At 42.6% G+C, this 16318-nt stretch overlaps 1 protein-coding gene across 1 annotated transcript in view; it reads left to right on the plus strand.

Annotated features, from left to right (window-relative positions):
• Positions 1-2141: 2141 nt before the first annotated feature.
• MATCAP2 (microtubule associated tyrosine carboxypeptidase 2) overlaps positions 2142-16318 on the plus strand; it is a 69280-nt gene continuing 55103 nt past the window's right edge. Inside the window, exon 1 of the mRNA XM_069730224.1 lies at positions 2142-2569. Within this exon, the coding sequence (XP_069586325.1) occupies positions 2545-2569 (25 nt within the window). The 5' untranslated portion in view covers positions 2142-2544. The remainder of the gene's footprint in view (positions 2570-16318) is intronic.

Raw genomic sequence — 16318 nt, forward strand, 5'->3', positions numbered from 1 at the left:
CTTACCTACTTACTTACAGTGAGACTATGGAACTCTCTGCCGTATGATGTTGTAATGAGTGATTCGTTACTTAAATTTAAGAGGGGACTGGATACCTTTCTGGAAAAGTATAATGTTACAGGTTATCTACACTAGATTCCTTGATAGGGCGTTGATCCAGAGAATGACTCTTATTGCCGTATGTGGAGTCGGGAAGGAATTTTTTTCCCCAATGTGGAGCTTACTCTTTGCCACATGGGTTTTTTTTGCCTTCCTCTGGATCAACATGTTAGGGCATGTTAGGTTAGGCTATGGGTTGAACTAGATAGACTTATAGTCTTCCTTCAACCTTAATAACTATGTTGGCATAATATATCTCATCTGGTGGTTGGGGATGGGGACCGCAAGGGCCTGTGTGATTTCAAATGCCAGGGCTGAATTTCAGCCCTAGTCCATACCTGCTTGTATTGTTTAAGATTATTGTACTTGTTTTTATTATGTATACCCCTCCTCACATGTAAAGCGCCATGGAATAAATGGCGCTATAACAATAAATAATAATAATAATAATAATGTTAGGAGGAGAAAAACTTTGATGGAAGGAGTGCTTTTTGAACTACATAGCGCCAGTGGCAAAAAAAGAAAGAAAGATATGGTGCTTAAAGGGAACCTGTCAGCAGGATTGTGCACAGTAACCTACACACAGTGTCAGGTCGGCGCTGTTAGGGTACGTGTCCACCTTCAGGATGGCCGGCGGTTTGGTCGGAGCGGCAAACCCGCTCCGCGCTAAGCTCCGCCCCCTTCTGTGACGTGATGATACCGGATGTATTCATAGCACACATCCGGGATCATCACACCCCACCATAGGGCCCTGTGTTATACCTTGCGGCGGCGCAGCATCGCTGCAAGGTACACGGACATGCTGCAATCTTAAAAGACGCACCCCATGTCCGGAGTCACAGGGCCGCCGGATGCGTGTTACCACGCATAGTGGAGACGGGATTTCATAAAATCCCCTCCACTATGCTGGAACATCTGGACGCTGCGTGTTTGACGTTGCGGCCCCACGCAGCGTCAAACACGCAGCGTTTCCTGAATGTGGAAACATACCCTTATACTGATTACAATGATACCTGGGTGGATGAAATCTGTCTTGTGGTTATTTAATTTTTATTTTCAGTTTAGAGTTAATGATATGCTCATGCTATGGGGTGACCTGTGGGGGTTTTCATGTGGTGCTCTGATTAGGTATTTATAATGAAGACTACTGACAGGTGACTGATCCCTCAGTGACCTGCCCCCTAGTTTACATAATGAATATATGTACATACTGTGTAGGCGCACTCGGCGCAATCTTTCTGGAGAAGAAAAAAAATGTCCTCCTCCAAGATGGTGCCACTGATAGCTGCTACTGCGCAGGCATGATGGATGCCATTTTAAAATTGATATATATATATATATATATTCCTCAGGAAAACCTCAAGCATATTTATTAACAGCACAGTAATCATGCAATTATGCTGCAGTGCAGGTGCCACGACTACCTGCAGAAGGGTTTTTTCTATTTTGCAGTATGTAAAGATATTCATTATGTAAAATAGGGGGCAGGTCAGTGAGGGATCAGTGACCTATCAGAAGCCATACACATGAATAGCTAAGCAGAGCACCACATGAAGGCCCCCACAGGCCGCCCGGAGCACAAGCATATCAATTAACTCAAAACTGAAAATAAAGATTAAACAACAACCACAAGACGGATTTCATCAACCAAGGGATCATTTTAATGAGTATAACGGCACCAACCTGATAGTGTGTGTAGGTTACTGTGCACAATCCTGCTGACAGGTTCCCTTTAAGGAGATCATAACAAAAATAACTAAAAGATAAGCTCAGAGATCATAGCAGTGGATGTGGCTTTTCTAGCTCCCAGCAATGAGGTGTTATCGTCAGTGACAGCTGCCGGCTACACGTCTCAGCTTTAGCAGCTGCACTTTTCGTGATCTGCATTTTGCAGTGCTTATTATTATTTGATTTATGCTTTTTTTCTGTATTAAATAACAAAATCTGATGTGTCTGCATGTATGTATGACATATTCAATTATGGTTCTGGAAGTATAAGTCCCTGAGAGGGTGCATTGAGCATTGTGACGCATGTCCCTGTAGGCCACTACTTGCATAGCTATTCTTCATACTATCTGATCCTGGATTGGTGGGAGTTGGCCGCCTGTAAAAGTTCAGCTCTGGAATGAATTCCTTTTTATTTGATGTGTGACGTAGTGCAGCTGTTGTCATGGAGACCAAGGTAGAGAATACAGCGCTCCACCACTGCTGTCACCAGGAGAGGAACAATAGCCACAGGCTGAATGCGAGGAGAGAGCTCGGATCTCCATCTGTCTATTGGAAATAAACCAGGAATTCTCGTGCACTGCACCAAACCCATCGTCCAAATGTCTGTATACAGCAAAATGCTGGACCACTGGCCACACTCACACTAATGCTCATTGTACGCACAGCTATCACAGCCACCATCACACAGTACAGCCAGCAAGGAGCAGGGGCGACAAAATGCTGGAATCTATCTGCGTAACCGGTGAGTAAGCATAACCATCCATTCACACTTGCAGTTTTCTGCTCATGCATTTCCTGCCGTTTTCTCTTTTGAGTGTTTATGTGCTGCACAGAGGTTTCCCGGCTGACGCAGTGCAGCAGAAGCTTCCGGACTATATGCTTAGTATGCGGTCTGCCACCATCATATATTATTCACACAGAGATTACTTTCTCTATAGACTAGAATTATGTATACTTAGTTTTTTACATATTTATTTCTTATTTGTGTATTTTTTTTATTTTTAGCCATTTTGTGTCAATTGGTAAAATGTTACAGCTGAACCGACTTCTGCTTTCTTTTTCTTATTACAATAGTTGTCCACTATTGGACAGCTCCTTCTCAATTACTAAAGTGCCCCATATAAAAGAGAAAAAATGTCATGTAGTGACAAGAATGTCACGTGACTGGTGGGAGACTCAGCGCCAACATCGCGATAACGGCGCCGGTCTGAAGGTTTTCTTTCTTTTATATAGGGCACTTTTATCAGTTAACTTGTTTTCACTGGAGAATCCCATTATCACCGACCCACAGGATAGGTGATGATAACTGATAGATCGGTGCGGGTTCGACTCATGGACCCAAACCGATTAACAGAACAGGGAGTTCTTATACCCGATGGCGCACTTTTCCCCCCATTAGAATGGAGCAGTTGTGCGATAACGCGACCACAGCTCCATTCAGACACTACAGGGCTTCCAGAAAAAGCTAAGTGCGGCTTTCAGCAGCCCCATAGTGAATGAACAGAACAGCAGTGGAGCAGACACAATGCCACTGCAATCTAATGAGTGTAAAAGGTTCACGTTCTGCCAGTCACTGTGGGTCTCAGCAGTCGGACCACCACTGATCAATAAGTTATCACCTGTCCTGTAGATTGGTGATAGCATGTTTTCACCAGCGAACCCCTTTAAGAAGGCGTTGTCCACTAGTGCACTGCCTCTTCACCACCTTGCAATTTTCAATTTTTGCATTTTTGTTTTTCCCTCCCTTTCTTCCCAGTATCAGAACTTTTTTATTTTTCTTTCAATATGGCCATTTGAGGGCTTGTTTTTTTGCGAGACGATTTGTACTTTTGAATGACATGATTGATTTTACCATATTGTGTACTAGAAAATGGGAAAAAAGTTCCACATGCGGTGAAGTGGCAAAAAAAATGCAATTCCACATGTTCACTAAATGCTAAAACTGACCTGCCATTATGATTATATAGCTCAGTATGAGTATGTAGATACCAAACACGTATGGGTTCTTTTTTATTTAAGTGGTGAAAAAAATGGCACCATTTTCCGAGACCAGTAGTGTCACCATTATTCGTGATCTGGGGCTGGGTGAGGGCTTATTTTTGGTACAACAAGCTGACATTTTTATGGATATCATTTTGGTGCAGATATGATGTTTTGATCGCATTTTTTGCAAGGTTGTAGCAAACCAAAAAATATAATTCTGGCGTTTAGATTTTTTTTGGTCTCATTGCGCCGTTTACCGACCAGATTCATTTGCTTTATATTGATATGTGATAGATTGGGCATTTCTGAACGCAGCGATACAAAATATGTGTTATTTTATTGTTTCATTTTGAATGGGAAAAGGAGGGTGATTTGAACTTTTATGTCTTTTGATTTTTTTATATTTTTTAAACCATTTTTTTTTCTTTTTTACTTTTTACTTGCTTCAATAGTTTCTTTATGAGACTTGAAGCTGCCATCATCCGATCACCTGTGCTACACATAGCAGGGCTTCAGCCCAACTCTTTGCTATAGGGATTGTAAGTATTGCCCTGAAACTGGCTGAATCACTGGATTGCCCCTGTGCGCCTGCAGAGGTATAGCTGCTCTTCTGACTGCAGCATCGGAGAGTGTACAATTTAGGCTAGCGGAGCAGCCATGTGGTTGGTCTAAACTGTCAATCATAATGAGCACACTATCTTCAGGCAAGCAGGACTTTGTGAGGTAGGGGAGTGATATATTCCTGAAGACAGGACATTAACCTCTTCACGACCTTTGAAGTACATTTATGTTAAAGATCGTGCCCCTGCCTTTTATTCTAGCACGTGGAGCCCACATCTTTCCCAGTATATAGGGGCTGATTTACGCAGCCATGATGTCCCTTTAACAGCTGCAGGTATAGCGGGATTTAACATGTGCCAGATGGAATCACGTCATTCATCGCACCCATCGGCATACCCGTCACATGATCTCGGAGCGCCAATGAGTTGTCATGGCAGCTGATGATGTCTGCTGATGACTGCCATGCCTGTCATCACAATCCTCCTGTGAACGCCGGCCCATGGCTGGAATTCATAGTAGATTGTGATTTCTGCTATACATATAGCATATACCACATATATTGTGCTGTGTATAGCTCAAGCGATTGGACGATCGCAGCTTTAAGTCCTCCAAGAGGACTATTCAATGCAGTAAAAAGTGATTTAAAAAAAAGGTTTTAAAAATATGTAAGATAAAACAATAAAAAATACACGTTTGGTTTTGTAAAAGTCTGATCTATCAAAATATAAAATAAATTCATCCAATCCGTAAAAGGCATAACGAGAAAAAAATAAAATGCCAGATTTATGTTTTTCGCACCGCCACAGCCTTGCAATAAAATGCAATAAGTGGCGATCAAAACATTGCATCTACCCTAAAATGGTATCGCTAAAATGTCAGCTCAAGGCTCAAAAAATAAGCCCTTTCCCAGCCCCAGATTCTGAAAAATGAAAATGTGTCAGAAAATGGCGACATAAGCAATCTTTTTGTTCTTACAATTTGCCAAATTCTGTTTTCATGACTTAAAAAAAACTTATACATGTTTGGAATCTGCATGCTCATACAGACATGGGGAATCACATTGCCAGGTCAGTATTACTATATAGTGAACGTGGTTAATAAAAAAATTTAAAAAAATTGTGAAATTGCATTTTTGTTTGCAATTTCAAGGCACTTGGATTTTTTCCCCCTTTTACAGTGCATCACATGATAAAATGTATGGTGTCGTTCAAAAGTACAACTCATCGCACAAACAACAAGCCTTCATATGGCTATGAGGATGGAAAAAATAAAAAGTTATAGCTTTTAGAATAAGAGGAGGAACAAACAAAAGTGCAAAACATTGAAAATTGCAAGGTCATGAAGGGGGCTATAAGCACAAATCCCAGTTTCTAACCTTGTAAAACAGTCCTACACCATAATATAATTAGGCCACATTCACACGTTCAGTATTTGGTCAGTATTTTACATCAGTATATATAAACCAAAACCAGGAGTGGGTGAAAAATGCAAAAGTGGTGCACTAGTTTCTATTATACACTGTGTGCAGAATTATTAGGCAAGTTGTATTTTGATCACATGATACTTTTTATACATGTTGTCCTACTCCAAGCTGTTCAGGCTTGAGAGCCAACTACCAATTAAGTAAATCAGGTGATGTGCATCTCTGTAATGAGGAGAGGTGTTGTCTAATGACATCAAAACCCTATATAAGGTGTGCTTAATTATTAGGCAACTTCCTTTCCTTTGGCAAAATGGGTCAGAAGAGAGATTTGACGGGCTCTGAAAAGTCCAAAATTGTGAGATGTTTTGCAGAGGGATGCAGCAGTCCTGAAATTCCCAAACTTTTGAAGCGTGATCATCAAACAATCAAGCATTTCATGGCAAATAGCTAACAGGGTTGCAAGAAGCGTGTTGGGCAACAAAGGCGCAAAATAACTGCCCATGAATTGAGGAAAATCAAGCGTGAAGCTGCCAAGATGCCATTTTCCACCAGTTTTGCCATATTTCAGAGCAGAAACGTTACTGGAGTAACAAAAAGCACAAGGTGTGCAATACTCAGGGACATGGCCAAGGTAGGAAAGGCTGAAAAACGACCACCTTTGAACAAGAAAGATAAGATAAAACGTCAAGACTGGGCCAAGAAATATCTTAAGACTGATTTTTCAAAGGTTTTATGGACTGATGAAATGAGAGTGACTCTTGATGGGCCGACTCAGACGCCAGCAAGGTGGAGGTGGGGTACTGGTATGGGCTGGTATCATTAAAGATTAACTTGTGGGATCTTTTCGGGTTGAGGATGGAGTGAAGCTCAACTCCCAGACCTACTGCCAGTCTCTGGAAGACAACTTCTTCAAGCAGTAGTACAGGAAAAAGTCGGTATCATTCAAGAAAAACAAGATTTTCATTCAGGGCAATGCTCCATCACATGCCTCCAACTACTCCACAGCGTGACTGGCCAGTAAAGGTCCGAAAGAAGAAAAAATGACATGGCCCCCTTGTTCACGTGATCTGAACCCCAAAGAGAACCTGTGGTCCCTCATAAAATGTGAGATCTACAGGGAGGGAAAACAGTCCACCTCTCGGAACAGTGTCTGGGAGACTGTGGTGGCTGCTGAACGCAATGTTGATTGTAAACAGATCAAGCAACTGACAGAATATATGGATAGAAAGCTATTGAGTGTCATCATAAAGAAAGGTGGCTATATTGGTCACTAATTTTTTTGGTTGTGTTTTTGCATGTCATAAATGTTTATTTCTAAATTTTGTTCAGTTATATTGGTTTACCTGGTGAAAACAAACAAGTGAGATGGGAATATATTTGTTTTTTATTAAGTTGCCTAATAATTCTGCACAGTAAAGGCCCCTTCACATTAAGCGACGCTGCAGCGATACCGACAACGATCCGGATCGCTGCAGCGTCGCTGTTTGGTCGCTGGAGAGCTGTCACACAGACCGCTCTCCAGCGACCAACGATGCCGGTAACCAGGGTAAACATTGGGTAACTAAGCGCAGGGCCGCGCTTAGTAACCCGATGTTTACCCTGGTTACCATCCTAAAAGTAAAAAAAACAAACAGTACATACTTACCTAACGCTGTCTGTCCCCAGCGCTCTGCTTCTCTGCACTCCTCCTGTACTGTCTGTGTGAGCACAGCGGCCGGAAAGCAGAGCGGTGACGTCACCGCTCTGCTTTCCGGCTGACCGACGCTCACAGCCAGTACAGGAGGAGTGCAGAGCACAGCGCCGGGGACAGACAGCGGTAGGTAAGTATGTAGTGTTTGTTTTTTTTTACTTTTAGGATGGTAACCAGGGTAAACATCGGGTTACTAAGCGCGGCCCTGCGCTTAGTTACCCGATGTTTACCCTGGTTACCAGTGAAGACATCGCTGGATCGGTGTCACACACGCCGATTCAGCAATGTCCGCGGGAGATCCAGCGACAAAAATAAAGTTCTGGACTTTCTTCAGCGACCAACGATCTCCCAGCAGGGGCCTGATCGTTGGTCGCTGTCACACATAACGATTTCATTAACGATATCGTTGCTACGTCACAAAATGCAACGATATCGTTAACAATATCGTTATGTGTGAAGGTACCTTAAGGCTGCCGTCACACTAGCAGTATTAGGTCAGTATTTTACATCAGTAATTCTAAGTCAAAACCAGGAGTGGGTGATAAATGCAGAAATGGTGCATATGTTTCTATTATACTTTTCCTCTAATTGTTCCACTCCTGGTTTTGGCTTACAAATACTGATGTAAAATACTGACCAAATACTGATAGTGTGACGGCAGCCTTATAATTACCTGCACAAACAGATATCCTCCTAAGATAGCCAAATCTAAAAAAAAAAGCCACTCCAACTTCCAAAAATATTAAGCTTTGATATTTCTGTGTCTTTTGGGTTGATTGAGAACATAGTTGTTGATCAATAGTAAAAATAATCCTCTAAAATACAACTTGCCTAATAATTCTGCACACAGTGTATATCTCCTATGATTGTTTCACTCCTGATTAAATATTTCTTTAATAATATTAAACACTTCAGAGCTTGTTTAGGGGTTTGAATTGTTAAAATAGTTTAAGTTTCAGCTTTGCAACCATACTCTCCCCGGAACCCAAAGACTTAGGTTTCCCGGACGCTGCTCGGCGGGTCATTGGAATAACGCTGCCGGATCGCCAGTTGGCATCATTTATGATCCGAACTACGAACTTCTGATCTTCCTCGAATCTCCGACTTTCATTCTGGATTAAAATGTCTGTGGTGTACCGTTCTAAGGGCTTGTTTTCACTTGCGAGGAACACGTCCGTGTCTCGCATGTGGAAGCGAAGCTCTGGTGCCGGCACTGTGGAGCGGAGCGTGCGGCCGCATAGGAACACATGCAGCCGCACGCTCCGCTCTGGAGTGCCGGCACCAGAGCTTCGTTTCCACATGCGAGACACGGACGTGTTCCTCGCAAGTGAAAACAAGCCCTTATACTATATTACTGTCCACGTCTCATTTACATGATTGTCTATGGTTTATTCTATCCCTATCAATGAAAGTAGAGTCGAGGATGAAAGATGCACTAATTGTTCTAGCCTGATCCTCATTTATGTGTCTGTCACTACCTTCTATTAGTTTTCATGAAGATGTAATCCAATTCTGAGTAATATGATAGGTGCTCTTTTTCAGAGCCATACAAAGAACTTGTTAAAATATTTTAAAGAGTAACTAAACTTTTTTTAAACTAGTATACAAGTAAAGACAAAAAAGTCTTTGTATCTTTTTATAGGACACATGCAGCTTTCTTTACTTTTCATCCACTTCTTTTCCAACCCATCCAACGAACTGAGAACGGATGACTCTCTTTGAATATGGGTTAAACTTTGTCTGCAGAAGTTAGTACAGGAACAGATCAGGATACATGGTGCAGCCCGTCAGAGGCGTAGCTAGGGTTTCAGCTTAGGGGGAGTGATAAATCTGAGTGGGACCCTAACCAGGTAATCCTGACTACAGCTACGGTGGCGCGCCCTAATTGTGAGTATAGAAAAACATCAGCAGATGACTGCGCTGTGATTGAAAACAGATCTTTATACAAAAGTGAACACTGATATTACTATATGGAGACAAGATAGTGGTAGATACTAGTCTTACACAATATATAAGAGATCACAGCACAGTTACAGATGGTAACTTACCACTGACGTTCTTTCTGAAGGAATAGTTCACTTTTCCCCTATTTTCCATCTGGCCCAGACCGACATGACGACTTCTCCAGCCAGGACTCATCTGCAGAGTATACATGTATGACTTCTCACATTTCCTGCACCGTCCATATCTATGCCCAACCTGTGCAAACTACTCATTCTGCTGATACCACAATGCTGAGCCACTGCTGCCATATGCATCCTTATTACTGTACCTGCTGTGTGGTACAATAACTACTCCTCTTACCGCCCCACATAATACTGCCACCACTGTGCCCCTTACATAGTAATAATTCCATCTTTGGCCTCTCTAGATGGTAAATTTCCCAATTAAAAAAATATTAATGCCCTGTGCTAGTGCCCTCCACATTTTGACCCTAAAAAGTAATAATACCCCATATGCAACTCTCATGGTCACAATACTCTGAGTGCCCCTATAACAATAATACTTAAGTGCCCACTTAACATTTAATAATGTCCCCTGAGTCTCCCCATGTATAGTAATAATGGCCCCAGTATCACAGATTCAAGCAGATGGTCATGTGACGACTCTTTCGGCTTCTCTCAGTTCTATTGTGAGAAATTAAACCTTTCTAGTCGATACATGCACAAATCAAACATGGGGTCTCATGACCGCCTGATAACGCTTGTGATATTAGGGGCTCATGCAGCAGGTGCTCCCTGTCATGATTTGGCAGTCTGCAGTCACATGAAGTGACTGCAGACATTTATTCCAAGCCGTAATTAACTTCACAATAATAAATAGATAATTATTAAATTACTAGATGGTGGCCCGATTCTAACGCATCGGGTATTCTAGAATATGCATGTCTACGTAGTATATTGCCCAGTCACATACTATATTGCCCAGTCACATACTAATTGCCCAGCCACATACTATATTGCCTAGCCACGTAGTATATTGCCCAGCCACGTACTATATTGCCCAGTCACGTAGTATATTGGCCAGCCACGTGTATATTGGCCAGCCACGTAGAATATTGCCCAGCCACGTAGTATATTGCCCAGCCACGTAGTATATTGTCCAGCCACGTAGTATATTGGCCAGCCACGTAGTATATTGGCCAGCCACATTGTATATTGCCCAGCCACGTCGTATATTGCCCAGCCATGTAGAATACTGCCCAGCCACCTAGAATATTGCCCAGCCACGCAGTATATTGCCCAGCCACATAGTATATTGCTCAGTCACGTAGTATATTGCCCAGTCACGTAGTATATTGCACAGCCACGTAATATACAGCACAGAGCCACGTAGTATACAGCACAGAGCCATGTAGTATATTGCCAAGTCACGTAGTATACAGCACAGACACGTAGTATATTGCCCAGCCACGTAGTATACAGCAGACACATAGTATATTGCCCAGCCACGTAGTATATTGTCCAGCCACGTAGTATATTGTCCAGCCACGTAGTATATTGCTTAGTCACGTAGTATATTGCCCAGCCACGTAGTATATTGCCCAGTCACGTAGTATATTGCCCAGTCACGTAGTATATTGCCCAGCCACATAGTATATTGCACAGCCAGGTAATATACAGCACAGAGCCACGTAGTATATTGCCTAGCCACGTAGTATCATAGTAACATAGTAACATAGTTAGTAAGGCCGAAAAAAGACATTTGTCCATCCAGTTCAGCCTATATTCCATCATAATAAATCCCCAGATATACGTCCTTCTACAGAACCTAATAATTGTATGATACAATATTGTTCTGCTCCAGGAGACATCCAGGCCTCTCTTGAACCCCTCGACTGAGTTCGCCATCACCACCTCCTCAGGCAAGCAATTCCAGATTCTCACTGCCCTAACAGTAAAGAATCCTCTTCTATGTTGGTGGAAAAACCTTCTCTCCTCAAGACGCAAAGAATGCCCCCTTGTGCCCGTCACCTTCCTTGGTATAAACAGATCCTCAGCGAGATATTTGTATTGTCCCCTTATATACTTATACATGGTTATTAGATCGCCCCTCAGTCGTCTTTTTTCTAGACTAAATAATCCTAATTTCGCTAATCTATCTGGGCATTGTAGTTCTCCCATCCCCTGTATTAATTTTGTTGCCCTCCTTTGTACTCTCTCTAGTTCCATTATATCCTTCCTGAGCATCGGTGCCCAAAACTGGACATAGTACTCCATGTGCGGTCTAACTAGGGATTTGTACAGAGGCAGTATAATGCTCTCATCATGTAACATAGTAACATAGTAACATGTAACATAGTTAGTAAGGCCGAAAAAAGACATTTGTCCATCCAGTTCAGCCTATATTCCATCATAATAAATCCCCAGATCTACGTCCTTCTACAGAACCTAATAATTGTATGATACAATATTGTTCTGCTCCAGGAAGACATCCAGGCCTCTCTTGAACCCCTCGACTGAGTTCGCCATCACCACCTCCTCAGGCAAGCAATTCCAGATTCTCACTGCCCTAACAGTAAAGAATCCTCTTCTATGTTGGTGGAAAAACCTTCTCTCCTCCAGACGCAAAGAATGCCCCCTTGTGCCTGTCACCTTCCTTGGTATAAACAGATCCTCAGCGAGATATTTGTATTGTCCCCTTATATACTTATACATGGTTATTAGATCGCCCCTCAGTCGTCTTTTTTCTAGACTAAATAATCCTAATTTCGCTAATCTATCTGGGTATTGTAGTTCTCCCATCCCCTTTATTAATTTTGTTGCCCTCCTTTGTACTCTCTCTAGTTCCATTATATCCTTCCTGAGCACCGGTGCCCAAAACTGGACACAGTACTCCATGTGCGGTCTAACTAGGGATTTGTACAGAGGCAGTATAATGCTCTCATCATGTGTATCCAGACCTCTTTTAATGCACCCCATGATCCTGTTTGCCTTGGCAGCTGCTGCCTGGCACTGGCTGCTCCAGGTAAGTTTATCATTAACTAGGATCCCCAAGTCCTTCTCCCTGTCAGATTTACCCAGTGGTTTCCCATTCAGTGTGTAATGGTGATATTGATTCCTTCTTCCCATGTGTATAACCTTACATTTATCATTGTTAAACCTCATCTGCCACCTTTCAGCCCAAGTTTCCAACTTATCCAGATCCATCTGTAGCAGAATACTATCTTCTCTTGTATTAACTGCTTTACATAGTTTTGTATCATCTGCAAATATCGATATTTTACTGTGTAAACCTTCTACCAGATCATTAATGAATATGTTGAAGAGAACAGGTCCCAATACTGACCCCTGCGGTACCCCACTGGTCACAGCGACCCAGTTAGAGACTATACCATTTATAACCACCCTCTGCTTTCTATCACTAAGCCAGTTACTAACCCATTTACACACATTTTCCCCCAGACCAAGCATTCTCATTTTGTGTACCAACCTCTTGTGCGGCACGGTATCAAACGCTTTGGAAAAATCGAGATATACCACGTCCAATGACTCACCGTGGTCCAGCCTATAGCTTACCTCTTCATAAAAACTGATTAGATTGGTTTGACAGGAGCGATTTCTCATAAACCCATGCTGATATGGAGTTAAACAGTTATTCTCATTGAGATAATCCAGAATAACATCCCTCAGAAACCCTTCAAATATTTTACCAACGATAGAGGTTAGACTTACTGGCCTATAATTTCCAGGTTCACTTTTAGAGCCCTATTTGAATATTGGCACCACATTTGCTATGCGCCAGTCCTGCGGAACAGACCCTGTCGCTATAGAGTCCCTAAAAATAAGAAATAATAGTTTATCTATTACATTACTTAGTTCTCTTAGTACTCGTGGGTGTATGCCATCCGGACCCGGAGATTTATCTATTTTAATCTTATTTAGCCGGTTTCGCACCTCTTCTTGGGTTAGATTTGTGTCCCTTAATATAGGGTTTTCATTGTTTCTTGGGATTTCACCTAGCATTTCATTTTCCACCGTGAATACCGTGGAGAAGAAGGTGTTTAATATGTTAGCTTTTTCCTCGTCATCTACAACCATTCTTTCCTCACTATTTTTTAAGGGGCCTACATTTTCAGTTTTTAAACTTTTACTATTGATATAGGTGAAGAACAGTTTGGGATTAGTTTTACTCTCCTTAGCAATGTGCTTCTCTGTTTCCTTTTTGGCAGCTTTAATTAGTTTTTTAGATAAAGTATTTTTCTCCCTATAGTTTTTTAGAGCTTCAATGGTGCCATCCTGCTTTAGTAGTGCAAATGCTTTCTTTTTACTGTTAATTGCCTGTCTTACTTCTTTGTTTAGCCACATTGGGTTTTTCCTATTTCTAGTCCTTTTATTCCCACAAGGTATAAACCGCTTACACTGCCTATTTAGGATGTTCTTAAACATTTCCCATTTATTATCTGTATTCTTATTTCTGAGGATATTGTCCCAGTCTACCAGATTAAGGGCATCTCTAAGGCTACGTTCACACTAGCGTTCGGCTAGTGTGCGTCGCGCTAGCGTCGGGCGACGCAGCCGCGACGCACGCGTCATGCGCCCCTATGTTTAACATGGGGGACGCATGCGTTTTTGCTTGTTGCGTTTTCCGACACGTGCGTCTTTTTTGACGCTAGCGTCGGACCAAGAAAACGCAACAAGTTGCATTTTTCTTGCGTCCGATTTTCGTCAAAAAACGACGCACGCGTCAAAAAACGCAGCGTTTTTGCGTGCGTTTGCACGCGTTTTTCGGTGCATTGTGCGTCGCGTCGCCGACGCAGCGGCGCTCAACGCTAGTGTGAACGTAGCCTAAGCTGGTCAAACTTTGCCTTCCTAAAGTTCAGTGTTTTTGTGACTCCCTGACAAGTCCCCCTAGTGAAAGACAGGTGAAACTGCACAATATTGTGGTCGCTATTTCCTAGATGCCCAACCACCTGCAGATTTGTTATTCTGTCAGGTCTATTAGATAGTATTAGGTCTAAAAGTGCTGCTCCTCTGGTTGGATTCTGCACCAATTGTGAAAGATAATTTTTCTTGGTTATTAGCAGAAACCTGTTGCCTTTATGGGTTTCACAGGTTTCTGTTTCCCAGTTAATATCCGGGTAGTTAAAGTCCCCCATAACCAGGACCTCATTATGGGTTGCAGCTTCATCTATCTGCTTTAGAAGTAGACTTTCCATGGTTTCTGTTATATTTGGGGGTTTGTAACAGACCCCAATGAGAATTTTGTTACCATTTTTCCCTCCATGAATTTCGACCCATATGGACTCGACATCCTCATTTCCTTCGCTAATATCCTCCCTTAAAGTGGACTTTAGACAAGACTTTACATAGAGACAAACCCCTCCTCCTCTCCGATTTTTACGATCCTTTCTAAACAGACTGTAACCCTGTAAGTTAACTGCCCAGTCATAGCTTTCATCTAACCATGTCTCGGTTATTCCCACTATGTCAAAGTTACCTGTAGATATTTCTGCTTCTAGTTCTTCCATCTTGTTTGTCAGGCTTCTGGCGTTTGCGAGCATGCAGTTTAGAGGATTTTGTTTTGTTCCAATCTCCTCACTGTGGATTGTTTTAGAAATGTTTTTACCTCCCATCTGAGTATGTTTTCCTGGATCTTCTTTGTTCAAGTCTAATGTTTTTCTTCCCGTCCCCTCTTCTTCTAGTTTAACGCCCTCCTGATGAGTGTAGCGAGTCTTCTGGCGAATGTGTGTTTCCCAGGTTTGTTGAGGTGTAGTCCGTCTCTGGTGAGGAGTCCATCGTACCAGTAATTCACACCGTGGTCCAGGAATCCGAATCCTTGTTGTCTGCACCATCGTCTTAGCCAGTTGTTTGCATCAAGGATCCTGTTGCATCTCCTGGTGCCATGCCCGTCTACTGGAAGGATAGAAGAAAAAACTACCTGTGCATCCAGTTCCTTTACTTTCTTCCCCAACTCTTCAAAGTCTTTGCAGATTGTCGGTAGGTCCTTCCTTGCCGTGTCATTGGTGCCAACATGTATCAGAAGAAATGGGTGGACTGTTGTGAATTCTGTGGCAGAGCTCCCTCCTGTGGTCACAAGTGGTACTTCGGCTGATTCTCTCTGTGAGCTTCTGTTGGTGGAGGGAAGTGGTACTGCGGCTTCTGAGTTTCCTCCCTCATGTGATCTGGTGAGGTCGTTAGGTGCTTCTCTACTTAACTCCACCTAATGCTTTTATTCTGGCTTCCTGTCAATGTTCCAGTGTTGGACTTGCTTTTCCCTGGATCATTCCTGTGGCCTGCTGCTCTGCATAGCTAAGTTCTTCTTTGCTATTTGTTTGCTATTTTTTCTGTCCAGCTTGTCTAATTTGTTGCTGGAAGCTCTGGGACGCAAAGGGTGTACCTCCGTGCCGTTAGTTCGGTACGGAGGGTCTTTTTGCCCCCTTTGCGTGGTTTTCTTTAGGGTTTTGTGTAGACCGCAAAGTTACCTTTTCTATCCTCGATCTGTTAAGAAAGTCGGGCCTCACTTTGCTGAATCTATTTCATCTCTACGTTTGTCTTTTCATCTTAACTCACAGTCATTATATGTGGGGGGCTGCCTTTTCCTTTGGGGTATTTCTCTGAGGCAAGGTAGGCTTATTTTCTATCTTCAGGCTAGTTAGTTTCTCAGGCTGTGCCGAGTTGCCTAGGCAGAGTTAGGCGCAATCCACGGCTGCCTCTAGTGTTGTTTGGAGAGGATTAGGGATTGCGGTCTGCAGAGTTCCCACGTCTCAGAGCTCGTTCTATGATTTTGGGTTATTGTCAGATCACTGTATGTGCTCTGACCGCTATGTCCATTGTAGTACTGAATTGCCTTTTATAACAGTACAGGAAGCCAAAAGTACTAATGATTCTCAA

This window comes from Ranitomeya imitator, chromosome 6, assembly GCF_032444005.1.
Source record: "Ranitomeya imitator isolate aRanImi1 chromosome 6, aRanImi1.pri, whole genome shotgun sequence".
Lineage (NCBI taxonomy): Eukaryota > Metazoa > Chordata > Amphibia > Anura > Dendrobatidae > Ranitomeya > Ranitomeya imitator.